This window comes from Thunnus thynnus, chromosome 12 (genome assembly GCF_963924715.1).
Source record: "Thunnus thynnus chromosome 12, fThuThy2.1, whole genome shotgun sequence".
Classification (NCBI taxonomy): Eukaryota; Metazoa; Chordata; class Actinopteri; order Scombriformes; family Scombridae; genus Thunnus; species Thunnus thynnus.
The window spans coordinates 10,749,388-10,769,166 of NC_089528.1; the positions used below are offsets into that span (position 1 = coordinate 10,749,388).

Here is a 19,779-nt window from a genome sequence, read left to right on the forward strand (position 1 = left end):
GTAATAAAATTTGTGATTTTATGTAAGACAACAAGTTAAATGTGTGACTTATCGAATCAATATTGCACTTATTATAACTAAAAAATATAGAAAACCTGGTGACTTTTTACACTAATTCAAACACATAAACATCCGAATACATTTTGAACCGATAGACCGTGAACGCATCCTTAGTCCGGGCCAGGGGGCGTAGGTTTGACCGGCTTCTCGGAGGCTCAGACACAATGAACCGTCAGACAGTGAGGGGCACGCATGTTGGGCTGGAGGTATTAGCACGGTTTTAGCACATTATTACTCCCAAATTGTGCCTTTTCTTTGATTTACTTGACATTTTTGAAACTGTTGATACACTGTATGGCGGTAACAAGGCTCAGTTGGGAACGGTTGCGTCGTCGAGTTTGACGAAAACGAGGTCGGGATCAGACTAACGTTAGCCCCTCCTGGCGGATTTTTTTCGTTATTTTAAGGCTAAACTAACTAAAACTAGACAGATAACAATGTCGTGGACTGCTTCATCTGATTATTTCGCTGCCGAGTGTCTGGTATCGATATCTAGCGGTCCTGTGCTGCACAGACCCACCCCGGTCGCCCCCGCCAGCCAGTCGGCCACGGTGGGCCTGCTCCCCGGGGAGCCCGACGGGTCGAGCGAGGACAGGGAGGTGCGGGAGACTCTGCGGCTGGAGGGGGCGAACATGATGGCGGTGGCCGGTATCCTCACCGACCTGCACGGCAAGTTCCGCCCGATGTCGGCCTACTCGGAGAGCAGCAACTCCTCGTGTGGTGGGGAGAGCGGTTACACCACGTTGTCCGACCCGACTACCCCAACCATGACCCCCTCCGCCACCCCGGTCCCCGGACAGCAGCAGCAACAGCAGCAGCTGAGGGGGGGAGGAGGAGGAGGAGGAGGCGTGGGGGCCCCGCGGTCCCCGGTGAAGCGACATCAGTGCACGTTTGACGGATGCGACAGAGTTTACGGGAAGTCGTCCCACCTGAAGGCGCACATCCGGACACACACAGGTATGAAGACAACAACAATATGGTTGCATCAGCACTTCATATGTTGTGTACATTAATGTCTGACCCCAACTAAACTTTGTGCATAACTTCTGCTCACTTGGTGCCATGCACGTCCTTACAGTCACTGCCATTATATCGAGTAAATATGGGAAGTGTTGTGTTCTTTTGTACTTTGGGGGATTACGCACTAGTAGCGTGGTGGTGCGTATTTCTTCCTTGGTCCGATAATGTGGCCCAAACAAAGGGGGAAATACAGAAACTCCCCTTTAGAGACTCTGACAAAGAAGTAAACTAACAAAAGAACTGGGCTGGACGTTAAAACCGGTGACGAAGGTCTTCCTCTCGACTGGATTTGCATATGAAATGAACGTAAGATGAAACCGTAGCGTCGACAGAGGAGAGTTCATTGTCGGACGCAGCCTATCCTGTTGATGGCAGCAGTCAGTGCTTGATGTTTTGGTATTTAGTTTTTTTTTTTTTTTTCTCTGGGAATCACCTCCCTTCCCTGGCGTCCACTGACAGGTTGTTATGTGCTCTATTGTCTGCAATGTGTAACTCACTGATAAAACGGCCAAGAAGTGCTGCAGAGAGAGGGGCGTCCGATAATGGATGCGTTACCCCTCATAATTGTCTCATAATTACACATTTCTTTAATCACCGTTTTGTAAGTGTGAACTTTCAGTCGTCTGTTGGTACTATGTAAAAGGATACAGGTGGTTGAAAATTGGCAAATTCGTCAGAATGATACCGAAACTCTACTACTGAGTTGAAATGTGCATGCCATTTTTTTCAATTCGCAAAATGAGGGGAATCGGTGCGTTCAGGTCATGGAGCAGGCGCAAACGGATTAAGGACAGGAAACGGCTCAAAGAAACTGTGGTGGGAACGCCCACAAAGAGTTCTGCAACAACAACGTGGCCTGGCTTTGTGATCTTGAAAATGGCACCGAGCATCCTACTCGCTTATCCCGGGTTGACTCATGTTGACTGTAGGCGATTAAGGATAGTAGTAGCTTAGGAAGACTAATCTGGAGTATCTAAATCCCAGATATGTTTTGTCACGTACAGAGTTTAATATTTTGTCCACTTAAATTCCATAAAAGTACTGCAGACAGTAGATTTGTGTCACTAAATTGGTGTATAATGTGTTCAGCTGAAGCTGAAGCTGAAGTTTGCTGTAGGGGTGCAGCCACACATTGCCAACCAGCATTTACAAACAAAAACTGATAAGCAAAGAAAACCTATTCTGTCCTTCATAGTTCTGTTGAAAGCCACTATTATATTGGCTTTAAGGAAAATCTTTTACTATAAAATGCTTGCACAAAGTCAGAGGCCATTTTGTTGAAATAATGAAAATAAATCACTATTATTGTTGGAACAGTTGAGCCAGACTCTTGGTTTTTATTTATAGACATATTACAATGAAAGAAAAAAGGGCTGCACAGCTGTTGCACACACACAAATGCACAAATTAGAGCTGAAATGATCAGTCAATTAATTGATTAGTGGATTGATACCAAATTAATCTGCAACTATTTTGATAATCGATCAATCAAGTGATTTTTGTAAAGCCCCATATTCCCTCATTTCAGCTTCTCAAATTTGAGGAGTTGCTACTTCTCGTTGTCTTATGTGATACTAAATTGAATATTTTGGAGTTTTAGACTGTTGATTGGACAGAACGAGCTATTTAGATGTCACCTTTGGCTCTAGTGAGGTTACCAAACGATTAATCAATAATGAAAATAATTAGAAATATTTGCTGCTGTTTAATCAGTGTTCCGCATTGATGCAACGCTATGTTATTGATAAGTGATATGATGCTTAATGGTTCTCCCTGCTCTTCTGTCTCCATGCTGCAGGTGAGAGGCCTTTCCCATGCACCTGGCCCGACTGTGAGAAGAAGTTCGCCCGCTCCGATGAGCTGGCCCGTCACACCCGCACCCACACAGGGGAGAAACGCTTCCTGTGCCCATTGTGCGATAAACGCTTCATGCGAAGTGACCATCTGATTAAGCACGCCCGCCGCCATCCTGACTTCCAGCCCTCCATGTTGGGACGCAGCAAGGGCACATCCTCCTCTCCCAGCCCAGCCATACACCATTAAGATGGTCTGGCTCGGGGGGCAGGGTTTCCTGCGTACTGGGGTCGACAGGAGCACAGAAGGTCATAGTGGTTTCAAGTTAACCAGCTACAATCAGATCCACTGATTAGGATTTAGCATTGCTGTGTTGTACTCTACAATGTGCACATACACACACGTACACAAGCCAACACACACAGAGCTGGATGTGAGGGGGAAGTAGCCTCATCTCTCCATCCACACAGATGAGTCATGTGACCACTATCCACCTGCTCAACATAACTAGGGTTGGGTACTTAAAACCGGTACTGAATTGGAACCGGTTCCGAATCCATAAGAACTGCGGATTTGATAAGAAATGTGCTTTTCGATTCCACTTATCGATTCCTGAATGTAAGGTTTGGATGTATTGCACTTCCATTTAACATCAACAATTACACGTGTATCAAAGCGCGTGTGAAGTGTTTACAATATGGCGGATTGGACCTAGCTTTCTAAAGTATGGCTAAGCTTCACAAAAAAATAGTAATAATACAGTGAAATATAATCACTGCATCAGTAAATATGCGTCAGGGAGGAAAGTCTGGCTAACTTGGCAATATATTTAGTACAGAACGGTATTATAATGCAGTATTTTTATGTCCAAGGTCTGAAAATTTCTTTACAGATAAAATAACCAGATGTCTGTTTTAGGTAAATCTGCTGAATGAAATACCTGACAAACAAAGGTGTTTCACCACATTGATGTAAAAGTCCTGTAAAACCAATATTGCAGTAAAGCAGTCCTGCTCACTGATTTGAAACGATGCCTAATACAACCACGTATAAGGCCAAGAGAGCGAAAACGAATGTAAAACGGCATCCATTCTTCTTTTTAAATGACACAACAGAGAATATTAATATTTTTCTTTATCTTATAACCAAAAAGAATTGCAGCATACCTTGTCATTTGTGACAGATGTTTACAGTAGAACAAATCTACTGAAAATAAATGTGGTTTTTGTTTTCAACACATTTTGGTTTCTGTTCTCACTCAGGATTCGATAAGAGTTGGAATCAACAAGCAGATTTGAATTGATAAAACTGACCCAACCCTAAACATAACCTCGTTTTCTCAAACTGAAAACACTTTCACAAATTGCAGGGATTTTTCACGTTTTCTGTAAAAATCAGCACACCCATCATCAGCCAAAACTCCTCAGTTCTTGTGGTTAATTTGTAGATTGTTGTTGAGTACCATTTATTTACCATGAGTAGCACAATATTGTGATGTTAGGTAGCGAGGCAGTGACTAGAAGCTTTTTTTAGCTTTCTTTGGTTTTTTTTTTTTTTTTTTTTTAGCTTTGCAGATTCCATATTCTTCAAGTTTTAGTGGTGACACATTCCTTCATTTTTTTTATTGCATTAGTAAACATCATCATTGAGGCGATATTTGTCGATTTTTTTCCTTGTATATCCAATATAACTATAGATCAAATATTAATTTTGCCAGAAAGTGGATCAAGCTTCACTGTAGAAGAGCTGTTTGCACGCCATCCTTAAGTCTAGATCAGTTATCACTCATGAAATGCTGACATATAATACACAGTACTATTATGTCTAATACTGATGCAAATGTATATAAGCTTTAAGCTTTTAATGTAGAGAAAAATCGTAATGCTACTAGCAGCAGAATTAATACTGAATTGTAGTCCTTATATTAGGGGTAACAGTATACGCTTGATAGGATGGCATTGCCTGTGAGTGTCGGTGTGTATGTTTGTTTTTTTTTAGTATGCGTTTTTGTTAGCGACAGAACTTGGAAAAGTGTGTATGTGATATCAAAAATATTTGGGGGAAAAAAAGATGACACGAGCTTGATTTTCAGCCTGCTGCCTTCAGAGTAAAAACTCGCTCACTCTTCAGGGGTGTGGAGCTCGACAGCAGAGCGCATTTCAGCATCTTTTACACAGTTTCAGCAGCAGAGAAACCAGAGTCTTACATGAAGCGTTCATGTGATAGTGCTGAGTAATAAAAATAATTCCAATTATATCAATCATAATCATTATGGGTAAAAATATTCGAGTAAACAGAACATTGTCAGCCTGCTGCTATTCATGAAAGCTAATACCAGTGGACATTTTATTTTAGTGGATATTTATGACCTTTTGTAGCAGGAAAAACAGGTGTAACTAATAACATTAATGATGGTTGTATTCTATGTTGGCGTGTCATTGAACCAACATGCACAATATCAGGCCGCTGTCACTCCTAAGTAGAACGCAGCCATTAATAATGTTATTAGTTAAACTTGTGTGAAAATCAAAACGTCTGCTGTGATAAATATGTCACTATTTTGGTGGAAGTTTTGAACATTTCAGCAATCTGGCACCCAAATATTCCTATCTTGCCAGAAAAAAAAGTAACAGTCATGTATTTCAGGAAGAATCACTCAAAAAGATAACATTGAAATCAAGCAAACCTCAAGTAATTTAGATATTTAACATCTATTCGAGTACATACAGTATCCAGGTCTGATTCTAGAGAGGTTGAATCTTTTTTTTTAATGTTTCCACACTGTTTGTCCAGCTCATGGACATATTCCTTTATCTCAGTGAACAACACTTCTTCAGGAAACTCTGAAAGCCTTAAACTATGTCATAACTACTTTGCACCATGTTTACAGTTGGATCATTGTATAGGTATATATGGAGCCTCTTGCAGGCTCATTACAGATACTCATTATGCAATATGGCACTTTTTTCTTACAGGTGTATTCGGCTAAATAGTGTAATGGCTTGCACTGTTACTATACTTCTCCAAGTGAGCACTGTGGAACTTTGCTAATGTGTTGATAACCAATGGTTTGTAAAACTGCCTTTTGTCCAAGTGCTTTAGAAAGTGTGATAAAAAGAACTGGCTAGTTGTTGATTTGATTTCGTTCTTGTTGATTTTAGTGTTTGCTTAGTCATCCAGGCCATCTGTTGTTGTGGAATTTGTGTATTTTTTTTTTTTTTATTATTATTTTTCCAGACGGAACACAATTCAACGCTGTTCCCACATCTGTTGACATTGTTTCATCCACACTAAGATCGAAGAGAACGACTGCAGATGTCTTCCTCATTTATATGTCAAACCACCAGTAGTCCATCTTCATATATCTTTTCACTGTTGGGTATTTTAATGGGAGCTGTACTCATCCGAGTGAATGCAATGCTTTGAAATTTGTACCGGTTCCTCTCCAGAGGTCTGATCTGTTGACAGTTTTTGGTTGCTGCTGGCAGTAACCTTGAACACATGGACTGTTTAACAAATGAACTCACACAATGTACCTGTTTTCTACGTTTTCAAATGGAAATCTTTTCCTTCCATCTCTTCTCACAAATGGAAGTGTCTTCTCACACAGACTCTTTCCGGGTCTCAAAGCTATAATATCACAATAAGAACATACCTCACACTTTTTTCCCGCGGTGTCTGTACAAAATCCATCCAAACCTGTCTTTCAGAAATTCTTATAAAGCCATTGAGCCTTGGATTTCAGAAATATGTAATTATCAGCTGCACCTAGATGGTCTGTTATGTACCCTTGTCCTTATCTTGTCTTTATGCAACATCACTACTACCTGTGTAACAGAATTCCTTTCCCCTGCCTCAATGAAGTTCTGTTGTTAATAGATGGTGGTAAATGAATCTACTGGATAAATCTTGCACCAACAGCCCCTGTCTTTAAATTCCAGCAGGACTTGGTCACCAAGGGAAAGAGTCTCTGCTGGATGGGACAGAGGCTTTAAAAGGGGTATTGAAATGTAAAGCAAAAATGTAAAGATATGTAAAGGTTGTCACTTCACTGCAGATATCGATTGAAAGAGCTCAGTCCAAATCTATTTGTTCATATCACTGAATGTGGCTTGATGACAGACGAGCATTATCCACTTTGGATTTAATTTTTATTGCGCTGCCTCGCTGAGAAAAATGGCGATAATTTCTCTTGTCACCACACTAATTCAGATATGCACATTGTACAGAAACGGATGTTTTTTAAATTGATGCCTAATTTTTACATTAATGTAATTTTTTAATCCTCTTATCAAAGCTTTAGTTAAGGAAAATAGGAGGAACTGTGGAACTAAATAATTGCTGCAACAAGCTGTTTTGATATTTATATTCTCAGGTGTCTTAAATTTTGAGCATTGGGAGTTTCAATATTTCCTGTGCAACACCGAAGTACAAGCATGTTTTATTTTCTTTTGTTATGCTGATTAATTTATTACAAAAAAACGTATCATTTGTGTGGTTTAATTATTCTTTTCATAACTCATTTTGTGATATGGAACAGTACTAATATTAAATGGTTCCATTGTTTGCTTGACATGAAAATACCAGTGCTTTTTGAAAAATAAAAATCCTTAAGTTGGTTGCTGTGTTCATCTCTTCTTTTTGTGGGAGTTTCTTCTGCTCGCTGATGGTGGACTACAAGCACACAGGATCAAAGAATACAAACAGACACATTTATTTGAGGAGTTTAAAGTGGCTTAGCTGAATCTCAAATATGAGTTATGATTCTAAACACATGATTTAAATAACATGATGCATCTTCCATTGTTAAAAGACCCTATAATGTACCCAGGTTGTATTAGCCTGTATTAGCTTTAACAGGATGTCAGTGTGTGGCAGAGCTGTAGTATTTTATTGAAGTCTCCATTTTAGGATTGTCTCTCTGGTTCTGATTTCTCCTAATCTACCCAAAGGGGTAGATGCACATTAATATATATTTCTCTCCACCCTTTATTTCTTCCCTATGACAGTGTATTGCTGCCACCATGACAAAAATATTGATTGGTTTCCCATTTTAACAAGATCCTTTTTACATTATAACAATATTTTTCATGTTATTATGACAAATTTTCCACTTTCACAAGAAAACATTTCTTGTTTTAACAATACATTTAAACTTCTTATAGTGTTATAATGTGAAAAATATCCTGTTAAAAGAGAAACTTCTCATTTCAACAAGAAACCAAGCTTTTTTTGGTTGGACCAGCCCAATAACCAGGTTGTCCATGACTGAGTCACTGAGTGATGATGTTACACCATTGGTCGGCCGGTATTGGAGTTTCATGGAAGCCAATGTGATGGAAAGAAAGATGCTGTGCTTCATTATAGTGAGAAACTTCTGATAATAATAATGACTGTACGACTACAGTAAATAATGACTTAGACTCTCGAAATTGAGAAAACTACAACTGTGGTCCCAAAAATGGCCACTGTGTGAATATGGTCTATTTGCCGCATGGATGGACCATATTCACACAGTGGCCATTTTCCTCCTGTAAAACTACAACTGTGGGTCTATGTAACACTGATCACTTCAATTTTACATATAAAAAATGAAGTTCAAGCGACCATCTCTCCATTCTCAGACAGTTTTACTTGACAGCTTCCCACCCTGAGCGTGACGTGAGAGGAAAATGGCCACCATGTGAATATGGTCCATTGGCTGCATAGATGTATTATAAGAGCTGGATACGGCTCCGCTGCTCAACCTTCCAGCCAATTTTTCCCAGTTGTCACTCACAGTATTGCAGTGAAAAATCCCCCTGTGGCCAAAAAAGCATTTTCCCCATAGACCACCATAAGGTATATCTGTCAAACTGCTGACAGGACACCTCCAACTGCAAACAAGCTTAATTATGACTCTTCCTATCATGAATTTTTGATCCATAGAGGTTTTATATTTGTAAAAGTCTATGGGCCAAGCAGGAACTCGAGGGCAGGGCAAGCGAGAGAAACACCACTGCACATATTCAGTGGGCCGCACAATGCGGAGGCAAACCTGGCTAGCAAAAGCTAGAAACTTTTTTTGGCGTATGTGCCAGCCGAGCAATTCTTATTAGACTGAATGGACGCCATTTTCATTCTGGTATCCAGCTCCTATAATACATCCATGATTGGCTGTTGCTCTTTCAAAATGAATCGGTGTGAGATGATGGAAGCGGAGGACTCTCTGGCTGACAGCAATGTCAGCAGCCAGTGGGAGAGATAAACATGTGTTTGGATTTTATAATTGAACTTATACCAGGACGCAAGCTTTTTATCCCTCTGACGTTTTCACATCACAAACAATGAACAACAGCATTAAAACATGAGTCTTGCAGGTAAAACTTGACTCATGTAACTGTTATATCAGTTCAGTGTGGGGCGGCTGCTGTGCAGGTGTGCTTGATCTGACTGTAACTGCAGTAACCAGGTGGAGATAAGCCTCCTGAATTTGCACCCAAGATGATGTCAAAACTTTCATTTAAAGTTTCCACAGCCTCCATGATCATCGACCAGGAAAGAGGCAGAAAAAAGGAGCATAGAGGCATGAGGGAGAGCACACAGTTTAAGCACCACAAACAACAGTCACTGACAAAACACTCAATGCAGAGTGAAAAACAAAGACATCTGCAGAGTGAAACAGATGAAAGAGCAGGGGGAGTTAACAGATAATTAGAGTAGTTAATAATTAAAATTAAAATAAGTTCTCTTTCAAATCAAACACCCCAAGATATGAATGATATGCTACTTCAGTACACTCTAAAAAATCTAAAAACTCTAAAATTGCAGATGAGCATTTCATATCCAGAAATTCACATTATATACACTACCACTGACTATCTCTGTAACACATTGGCCACAATTTTGCACATTGACCATACACGGTCCAGCCATATACTAGGTTTTGACGTAGTCTTGTTTTTGTCTCGGTGGAAGCAATACACTTCCATACTTGCCTGTAGATAATAAGCACAATCACTGAGGAAACAGGTGTACTTCTGGGCATTTATCACTTAAAATTTGTTTAATGTTGATCAGTTATTTCATGGAATCTATTAGTCCTGAAGAAATCTTACTTTTGGGGGGACACATGCACTGTTATTTGCTTGTCTGTCTTGACAGGTGGTCTGGCTGTGCAGAGCCTGGATTAACTCCCAGGCAACTGCCCTGGGGCCCCACAGCTTCAGGCTTACTATTGGTCAACTGGTTTGTGCTAATTTAATTGAAAATTTGCACCAATAAAAGCCAGCATCAACTGACACGATACTGACGCTTTGAGGTGTGCTAATATGTAAGTCATGGGATATGTTATGGCTTTTGCTGTTTCTGCATCATTTAATTTAGGCTGCTGAACAAAACCACTTCTGCCAATAATGTCATACAGACATAATTACCCATCAAATTTTACAAAAGCCAAATGACAGAATAAAACCTTAATTTTAAATTAAATTACCTAAATTAATGGTGGCTCACCCAAAGAATTAAATGGTTCACCGTCTCTGGAGAGGAATGACCCACAATTCTAGGGAGGAATATGTTGTCTGAGACCTATAACACAACTCTAACATCAGGTAGGACAACACAGTCCATGCTAAGAACAGACGTGTTTTGTTCATTTCTGCATTGTCCTCTATTATGCAAAAAAGGGATGCATTTCACAACCTGGTCACTCACTTCTCCACTTTTTGTCCATTCCCTGTGAGACCCAGAGAACCACACTATAACAGACAATGTAGCATTAATATTTTAGAAAACCTTGAGAAGGCATTAAAAAATCATAAAGGGAGGAAATTTAAATCTATCACCATGTTTTCTTGAGCCAGCTTTGTGACTCGATAACTGCCTGGAATTCAACAGACATGCTCTAATACAACCCAGCGGGTAGCTCCCGGTTTGAAAAGTGAAGCCAAGGCAGAAGTGCCTTAAACCTGCATTTTTTCTAATGGCTGACAGGGAGCAACTTCACTGGCTGCAAAAAGAAGTCCGATTGTATGGATGTCTATGAGAAAATGACCCTACTTTTCACTGGATTTATGATCCCAGTAAACACTTTCCTAATGAGTTTATGGTCTCAAAAGTTTTCTTCAATGCATCATGATGTTCATTTTGTAAATTATGGCCCCATTTAGGGTGAAATAGCTTTAGGATGTGGCTACGTTGTGATTAACAAGTTACCACGGCGACAAAGTTGATTACTTAACATAATCATGGAGTAACTCGAGCTTCACACTGTGTTTTCAGTTCATTTAAGTTAATTGTAACATTTTGGTCACCTAAAAAAGTCTTGTTCAGTGTTTGGTTGTGATAAAAAAGATCCTCTAAGGAATCGGATGTTCAGTTTTTCCACTGAGTACATTTTGTTTTAATGGTTTTAGACCTTCACTAGGGGAAATTAGCATTAGCATTATCACTGTTAACCACAGATTGTAAATGCACCATGCTAACCAAGCTAGCAGCTAGCTCTATGGTCAGCTCCACTCTCTCATCCAAATATGGTCACTTCTGGCTCCAAAAATCAAACATGGTGACGGTCAAATCCAAGATGGCGATGGTCAAATTGAGTCTTCAGAACTGCAGTCCACAAACCAATGGGTGATGTCATGGTGATTGTGTCCATATTTTTTTTTACAGTCATGAATATAACTCTTAATTTGTGATATATATAAGTATAGGGTAAACATTTCTGCTTTACAAACACCGCTCTAACTGTCATTACTGTTTGTTCATACTAGCCATTAGAAGATCCCTTCAAAATGCACTCACAATGTAAGTGATGGGGCCCAAAATCCACCAGCCTCCTTGTGTACAAACATTTATGTAAAAGTCCCATATTGTAGAAAGGGAGATTTCCATTTCTTTTTTGATTATAAAGAAGATCTAGGTGCTATATGAATACTGTGAAAGTATCAAAACGCTCATTCCTCAGAAACTGTGCCTTTAAACAAGTTGTTTTGACTTCCATAAGGTTGTGATGTCACAACTACACGCTAGTGTTTGCCTTGGAGGGGCGGCCTGGGTGTTTCAAGACCTGTATCACCTGTCGGGGTTGATTTCGCAATAATGACCACATGCTGTACATTATCCTGCTTATGACACGGCTATTTACTAAAGAACTGAATAATTTAAGACAAAATTTTGATTAAAAAATGATTTTATTAATTTAAAAATGATTTTATTGCTTCCACTAAAAAAGTAGTTTGTTAGATTCTATGGTTGGAACTGTGTTCATAGCAATTATAATTCACGTTAAACTGAACATTTCCATTGATGGTGTAATGAGACAAAGTGAATGAGACTTCTTTGGGAATACTGATCAGTTGTTGATCAGACAGTTGATCAGCACTGCATCCATAGCAACGGTCTCTTATTCAGAAATAACAGACCGTTATAACCACGGCCCTCTTGGAAACGTGTGAGAGTGAGCTGAGGGTCCTCTCCAGAGACTATGACAACCTCCAGCTGGAGAGAGCAGAGCTACAACTCCACTACATGAACAAGCTGAGAGCACAGAGGCAGGAGAAAAAGGCCCTGAGTCAAGAAATTTGCCAACTGACGAAAAAGCTTCATGAATGCAGACAATGTGACCAGTGTTAAGAAGATCTCTACCTCCAAAATGGAGGCACCTGGTCAAACCCTGGAGGACAAGCGTTCAGTTGAATGCCTTAAGCTCGCCACTGAGCTTGAAATGGAGAAAAAGCAGCGGGAGGTTCTCTCTCAACAAATCCTGGAACTCAACCAGCAGCTCCAGATGGAGAGGGACTTGAGGGCCAAGGCAGAGGCCAAAGCAAGTGAGGCTGTTGAAAGAGCAGATGAACTTGTCCAAAAACTGGATGAGCTGCAAAACGTCTACAGTGAGGCCTCAGTTAAAACCCAGGCGCTTGAGGATGAGCTCAAAGTAAAGGTAGAAGGCCTCCAGCAAGAAATTGTGGACCTGAACCAACTCCTTCAGAAGGAAAAAGAATTGAGGGCTCAGGCAGAGGCTGACAAGTATGAGGCAGTCAAGATTGCAGAGGCACTTTGCAAAGAACTAGAGGATATGCAAAGTGTTGTCAAATCCTCAAAAAGGCTCTCTGACAATGCCTTGCAGAAGCTCAACACGCTGGAGAAGAAAATTGAGAATGTGGCCAACAAGTGCATGGCAGAGAAGAAAGAAAGAGATTCTCCCACAGCAAATGGAGGAGCTACTGCAGAGAGAAGGGGACTTGAGAGACCAGACTGAGACCGACAGCCTCAGGGATTTTTTGAGGCCTTGGAAGCTCTTTGCCAAGAATTGATGGAGCTGAAAAGTGTCTCAGAGGACCAGTCCACTCAAAGGCAGACTCTTTCCACCAGCCTGAACATGGACGAAAAGAAGCAGAAAGGCGCCTGTCATGATGTACTGGAGCTCATTCAAATGCTGAAAAAGAACTGGAGTTGAGGGCCCGGGCAGAAATGGACAAACTTGAGGCCATCTTGTTTGGGGAGGCACTTTGTCAAAAAATAGAGAGATGCAAGGTGTGCCCAAGGTCCAAGGAAAGTGAAAAAGGTCCCCAGCTACAACAGCGAGGGAAGTCAGGTGCAAATGAGCACCAATAAACCCTGATAGGAGATGTCCTCTATTCTTTCTGCTTTTGTAAACTTAAAATGTACTTTTGACTTTGTTTTTGTTCAATAAAATTATAACATCTCTGAAAGAATGTAGTTCATGTATAGTTAGATTTTTGTCTAAGGTACAATATAAATGGTAACATAGTAAAAACTTTAATTGCTTTTGTTAAAACAAGACTATGGCCTCCTCCAGTGTCATGGTGGTATGTGCTAGTGGTAAGACCAGGCTGAAAAGGTGGAGTTAATTAAAAAACAACACTTAGAATCTAAAGCCATGCTAGCTGTTCTGTACTGCTGTACTCATGTACTGCACTGCTTGTAGCTAAAAGTTAACATCTGTGTAGCAACATGCTCACAATGATAACGTTAACATGCTGATGGTTAGCAGGCATATTTAATTTGCACTAAACACAAATGACAGCCTAAGCTGATGGAAATGCCAATGTTTTTGCAAGTATTTGGTCATAAAGCAAAGTATTGGACAAAATGGCATTAAAGGAAAAAATAAGGTGTCACCAAAGTTATTACAATTCATCCTGCCAGGGACATGGATGTCTGTACTAAATGTGACTGACGGACTGACATTACCACCCATAGAGCCATGCAGGAGGAGTAGAGGATGCCATCATTTACCTGCTTCACTGAGCCTACTCTCATCTTGACAAGGGTACTGTGAGAGTCATGTTCTTTGACTTCTCCAGTGCCTTCAACACCATACAGCCTTTATTGCTGGGAGACAAGCTCAGGTGCATGTACAACTCCTCCCCTCTCTGATGCAACATAGGATTAGGCTTTCCACCTATGCTGTCCCCCTTCTCACAAATAACTCATAACTGGTTAAGAATTGTACTTTATAATTATTATTGTTCCGCACAAAGTATAATAATAACAATGTTTTTATTGCACATTGCATACCATATAATAATAACTCTTATTTTCTTCTTCTTATTATTATTCTTATTTCATTTTTTATCACATCCTGCCAGGACATTCTGTTTGTGTTTGGAATTTTAGTTAAGTTCCTGTTTTATTTTGAAATGTTTTCTTCCTGTGTTTTCCCACCTTTGTTGATTACCTCATGTGTTTCACCTGTGTCTCATTTCACTCACCAATGTTATTTTTGTAATCATTCCTTGTATATTTAAATCCAGTTTTCAGTTCAGTCTTTGTCGAGTCATCTGATCAATTAACCTTGTTCCTGTGTTCCAGTTTCTTGATTTTTTCAATAAATATTCTGCATTTGATCCTATTGAGCTTGCTGTCTTCTGCATTTGGGTCCACCTGCTCCGCTCTCCTTGTGACACTATGTATATAATCATTGCACAATGGATAATAACCATTTTTATGTATCTCACTATGTTCATTTTATTATATACTACATATATAATTACTACACAATGTATAATAACATACTCAGCATTTCCTCCAGGAGAGAACCTCTCACACCCTGCACCCTCAGTTTCATAAAAATTGAATGATGAGGGTGGGTGAGAATACTACAAAAATGTCAGTCTGCACCAGATGAAATGTCAGGGGATCACCACAGTGATTAGGGATCATCCTCTGGGGACCATGGACATCTGTACAAAATGTTTTTGTATTCCATCCAATAGGTGTCAAGATACACTCACCAAGCACTTTATTCAGTTTTTGTTCACATTGTCATCAAGATGATAATTCTACTTTATGTTTATTATTGAGGTCGTAGTGGGTGTGCATTATGTTGAAAAGTGTTCATAATATTTTGTCCACCACATTAAACACACAATATTTCATTTCTGCCACTTGGGGTCTCTCAATCAAAACAATAACAAAAGATGGAGTTTTATGACGTTGTGAAATAGTGTGGGATCATGGGAGTTGTTGTCTTCATTGTTAGACAACCAGCTTCTCCTTGTTAGGATTCCTTCAGTGTTCATCGTTCAGGAGGTTTTTACCGAGAGCTGAATTATCCACAGAGGTCTCCTCCTTGCAAAAACAAACAGACTCGGTGATTAAAACCAGTGAATTAGTCAATAAAGCAGTTTCACATAAAAAAAAATCAGTGTTTCTCTGACGCTGTTTGGGGGACACAGGACATCCAGGAGGGGCTGCAAGCCGAGCTGCTGCTAACATTTGCTCAGCTTGTTTCTTTGACAACTTAAGATTTAAGACGTTCATCTGGTTTTTACCTGGAGCTGAATTATCCCCAGAGGTCTCCTCCTCTTCAAAACAAATATACATGGGAATTAAAACTGGTAAAAACAGTGAATAAAGCAGTTTCACTTTAAAAAAAATCAGTGTTTCTCCAATGCTGTTGGCGGGACACAGGACGTTTGGAGGGGCTGCTAGCTGAGCTACTGCTAACGTTTGCTCAGCTTGTTTCTCTGACAATTTAACATCCAGACGTTCAGCAGGTTTTTACTGGGAACAAAATTATCTGCAGAGGTCTCTGTCATGGACTCATATTTTTGTGTTTTTGTCCTCTCGGTTACACTTCTGTTGTCCAGTCCTTTTGGTTATATGGTTTTGCTCATTTATGATTTGAGTTGTGTCTTTGAAGGACTGCCTTGCATTATTGGTTAGCTTATAGTGGTGTGTACTTGGGTTTATATTCATGTTTATTCTTGGACGGTTTAATGTATGCTGGGTTTTATTAAGAGTATTGTGTTTTCTGTGGTTCCTCTGTTTCCCTCCTGTGTTCCTGCACCCCTCTCCAGTCCATTTTTCCCTCCACACCTGCCCTGCATCAAGTTCGTTAGCCCTGCCCTGCTCTCAGGGTTTTTCCCCAGCCTGCTGTTTCCTTCACACCTGCCCTGTATCAATCTTGTCACTGTTTCCCTCAGCCTATCAGCTCCCAGCCTGCCCTTGTGTCTGGTCACCTGTTCCCCATTTGCTCATTAGTTCAGTTTGTATTTCAACCCTGATTTTCTGTTCAGTCTTTGTTGGATCCTCTGTTCTGCTCAGTTTGTGCTGTTCTGTTCGGTTCAGTCTGTCAGTTCAGTTTTCTCTGGTTTGTTCAGTCCTGTTAAGTCTTGTTCTGCATTCTGCTCTGCTCAGCTCAGCCAGCTTTTTGTTTTTTGCTTGCACTATCTCAAAATAAAGAAATTCTTCAGCCTGGATTAGCCTGCAGTCTCTGCATTTGGGTCCACTTGCTCCACTATTCATAACAGTCTTCAAAACAAATGTACATGGGGATTAAAACCAGTAAAAAAAAAAAACACTGAATAAAGCAGTTTCACGTAAAAAATCAGTGTTTCTCCGACACTGTTTAGTAGACACAGGACATCCGGGAGGGGCTGCTAGCTGAGCTGCTGCTAATGTTTGCTCAGCTTGTTTCTCCGACTATTTAAGATCCAGACATCCAATGACCAAAATCCTTAAGATACTTAAAAACGACCAAGATCTTTTTATCATAAAAATGTGGCTTAGAACTGAATAGAAGTCAATTTAGTCTTGATTAAAAATACGGATTTCTCTGGGTTTGAAAATTGTTGGAAACATTTGGGATTATAAAAGTATACAACTGAACAAAATATATAACATAAGCCTAGGCATTTTTAGACATTTAGATGCGGAATAGTTACTTTAAATGATGGGTTCACAATATTTCAAGTCTGTCTTAAAACAATATTCAGGTGCCGAAATGAACATGATTGGACATAGTCCTCCAGAGTCCCGGAGCCACAAAATGAAATCAAAGTGACCCAAAGAATCACACAATAGAGAAAATATAGCATTAATATTTTAATAAACCTTGATAAAGCATTAAAATCATTAATGGAGAAAATTGAAATCTATTGCCATGTTTTCTTTCTCTGATAGTGCAAATGTGACACCTGTGCTGTGTGAATATGCTAAAAAGGGAATGACATTTAATTATCCAGGCTGCTGCATTTTCTGCAAACCCTTAGTGTCCCTGCAAGCAATGTACTAGTATGACTAGAAAGATAGATGTACTATATTAAATGAATATAAAATAAAAACATGTAGAACATAAATTCTAACTCAAGGCAAGATATTGCTGTTAATGTGCACATTTAAAATGACCATTGCACATTACCATTGCAAGATTTACCTGAACGTTGAGGCTGTGGAATGATTTGCGATTTATATAATCTCCCTCATTCTCACCCGGACGTGCAGAGATGGGAATATGTGTGCAGTCTAAGGCACCGATCACTCTAATATACAACAGCATACATCATAGGGTCTACGTTATTTATAGATCAAGTTGTCAAATGGTTAATGTCTAACTTACCTGCTATTTTATAAAAGTTCTCTTTTATGGATTGTGTGGGCAAGTGGCCAGGGAACACAACAAAGACGTCCAGTAGCTCTTTTAGAGCTTGTATCACCTTATGAATGGCATTGCAGACCATGTTTTTGCTGAGGTTCTCTGCATCATCCATAGCATGTAAAAAAGTACCCGTTGCAAAGAACCACAGTGCAATGCATACAGTTTGTGGGACTGTAAGCGCACAACTCTGACGTGTCGCACTTGCAACATATGGCTCAAGCAGCTGACACAGATACCTCATTCCCTCTGATGAGAATCTGTATCTCTCATATAAGAGATCCAGTGGGTCTTGCCGGTCCCTGAACACTCTTGCACTTCTAAGTGATCCTCTCATGATCTGCGCAGCAAGCTCCACAAGATCTTCTACAAAGGGTGATGCCATTTTCAAAGAGAACTGATTGGTCAGTGGGCGGTGCTTTTAACACCCAATCTTACTAATTTTACCCATTTCTTGATTAGCACTCTCCACATATTCATTTTATCAAGTTTTCACAAAAATCCAACACCATGTGAACCACCGTGGTAGGACTGAGAACCAAGGGTTAAACCTGAAGTAACCTCGCTAACCCCAAATCCTGCTTCGTAGTACAGGCCTCTGGTATGCAAACTTCCTGACCTTAAAGAAAGTCAACAGTAATCATGTTATCCCCCATGAATGATGTATGACCGGTAGGGCAATCAGTGATAATCAAGCCACAACAGCCGTTGCCGAAAGGCTGTTAATCAATGGTCTCTACCTCTTCATAATGGGGACAATAATTGTGAAGTTCCCCATTTTTTTATTAAGGCCTATCTCATTCTTACCTCTCGGGGGGTGAGCCCATTGTACAGATCAGCTACTTCCTTCAAATACTCAGTCAAGAGTTCCTCCTGTGCCTCACTGAAGACTCTCTGACTACTACGGTAGCCTACATGGGACTGCTCACTGAACCCTCTTCTTTTAGCTTCTGTGAGGCTTTACAATATCTGTACCATGTGACGTGACAGATGGACTGGGCCTTGGCGACTGATCTCACTGATTTTCCCTGCCTGACTTCAATTGCAGCCTTTCTCAGAATGTCTGTAGGGACAGCCTCGTCTGTCTCCACTGCCAAGACATGCTGGAAAAAAGGAGAAAAGTACAAAAAACTTTCTTAGTCATCATAAGGGAACGGTTGTAAAAATGTTTAATGAACTGTTACAACTGTCCCCACCCCATGCAGCCATTACATAGCTAATTGTTTTAGCATTTTGGTTTGAAGTTAGCATGAATGCAAAGCATCAAATTACACTGGAGAAACTGCTACTTTAGGTTATGTCTGACTTGACTTGACATAGGTTAAGTCAAACCATTGTATCTACAATACAATGAACGCTAGGCAAAAAATAATCTTGATTAAAAAAATGTTTACTTTCTTACCTGAAAATATAGATATATAATATAGATATAGATAGATATTGATGACATCACCATAGCTCTTTTCTGATTGGTCAAACTGACAGTGTTACAAGTAATCTGGTGTTACTTATTCATATTTCACTTTTCATGTGTTGCTTTTTGATTTCTCTTACTTGATACTTCTCTTACTTTCTCTATGATATGAATCCTCAAGTCTGCAGCATTCTAGTGTAGAAAAATGTCCCCAAAATTACCTTCATTAGTTATCATTACCCTGCATTAAGACTAAAATAAATTCAATTTTTTTATTTTTTTTATCAATGCTATTGTGAGTGATTTGTTGTTGTTGTTAATTACATAACTTAAACACTTGATAATTAATTTTCTCTTCTAAGTAAATGTAGGTCTCTTGATAAGTAACTGTTGATTATTTGTGTATTCATTACTTATATTCCACTGTTAATTTCATATGGTCATTTGTTTATGCCTATTATTTTTTGTTCAACACATTCTGTTAACTAAACTATTGTTTTTTTGTTTTGTTTTGTTTTGTTTTTCTTGTATCTACCTGTCTATTTGCTTGATTTTCCTCTGACACCTGAGGCACTGTCAGTTAAACTACACTAAGATCAATCCCTCC

General features: G+C 39.7%; 2 protein-coding genes across 2 annotated transcripts; one reads left to right on the top strand and one right to left on the bottom strand.

Moving 5' to 3' along the window:
• Positions 1–211: 211 nt before the first annotated feature.
• On the top strand, positions 212–7,493 carry zgc:153115 (uncharacterized protein LOC768186 homolog). Its single transcript, XM_067605360.1, has 2 exons — positions 212–1,017; positions 2,879–7,493. Exons 1-2 carry the CDS (start codon positions 498–500, stop codon positions 3,121–3,123), a joined length of 765 nt encoding a protein of 254 aa, XP_067461461.1. The 5' UTR covers positions 212–497; the 3' UTR covers positions 3,124–7,493.
• A 5,693-nt stretch (positions 7,494–13,186) lies between these two features.
• On the bottom strand, positions 13,187–18,143 carry LOC137193497 (putative nuclease HARBI1). Its single transcript, XM_067604713.1, has 3 exons — positions 17,719–18,143; positions 17,540–17,645; positions 13,187–13,228 (listed from the first exon to the last, which is right to left on the bottom strand). The coding sequence occupies exons 1-3, from the start codon at positions 18,141–18,143 to the stop codon at positions 13,187–13,189; spliced, it is 573 nt and encodes a 190-aa protein (XP_067460814.1).
• Between the last annotated feature and the right edge of the window lie 1,636 nt (positions 18,144–19,779).

Bases quoted from the DNA above. Each gene is read 5' to 3' on its own strand.
- LOC137193497 (XM_067604713.1), bottom strand. From the start codon at position 18,143: ATGGCATCACCCTTTGTAGAAGATCTTGTGGAGCTTGCTGCGCAGATC. The intron at 17,646-17,718 runs GTTAGACATTAA...GTTGTATATTAG, and splicing joins TTTTATAAAATAGCAGGTAA to AGTGATCGGTGCCTTAGACT. The intron at 13,229-17,539 runs GTAAATCTTGCA...GTCCATGTTCAG, and splicing joins TCCACAGCCTCAACGTTCAG to GCTGGTGGAAAGAGTCTGCC.
- zgc:153115 (XM_067605360.1), top strand. From the start codon at position 498: ATGTCGTGGACTGCTTCATCTGATTATTTCGCTGCCGAGTGTCTGGTA. The intron at 1,018-2,878 runs GTATGAAGACAA...TCCATGCTGCAG, and splicing joins GCACATCCGGACACACACAG to GTGAGAGGCCTTTCCCATGC.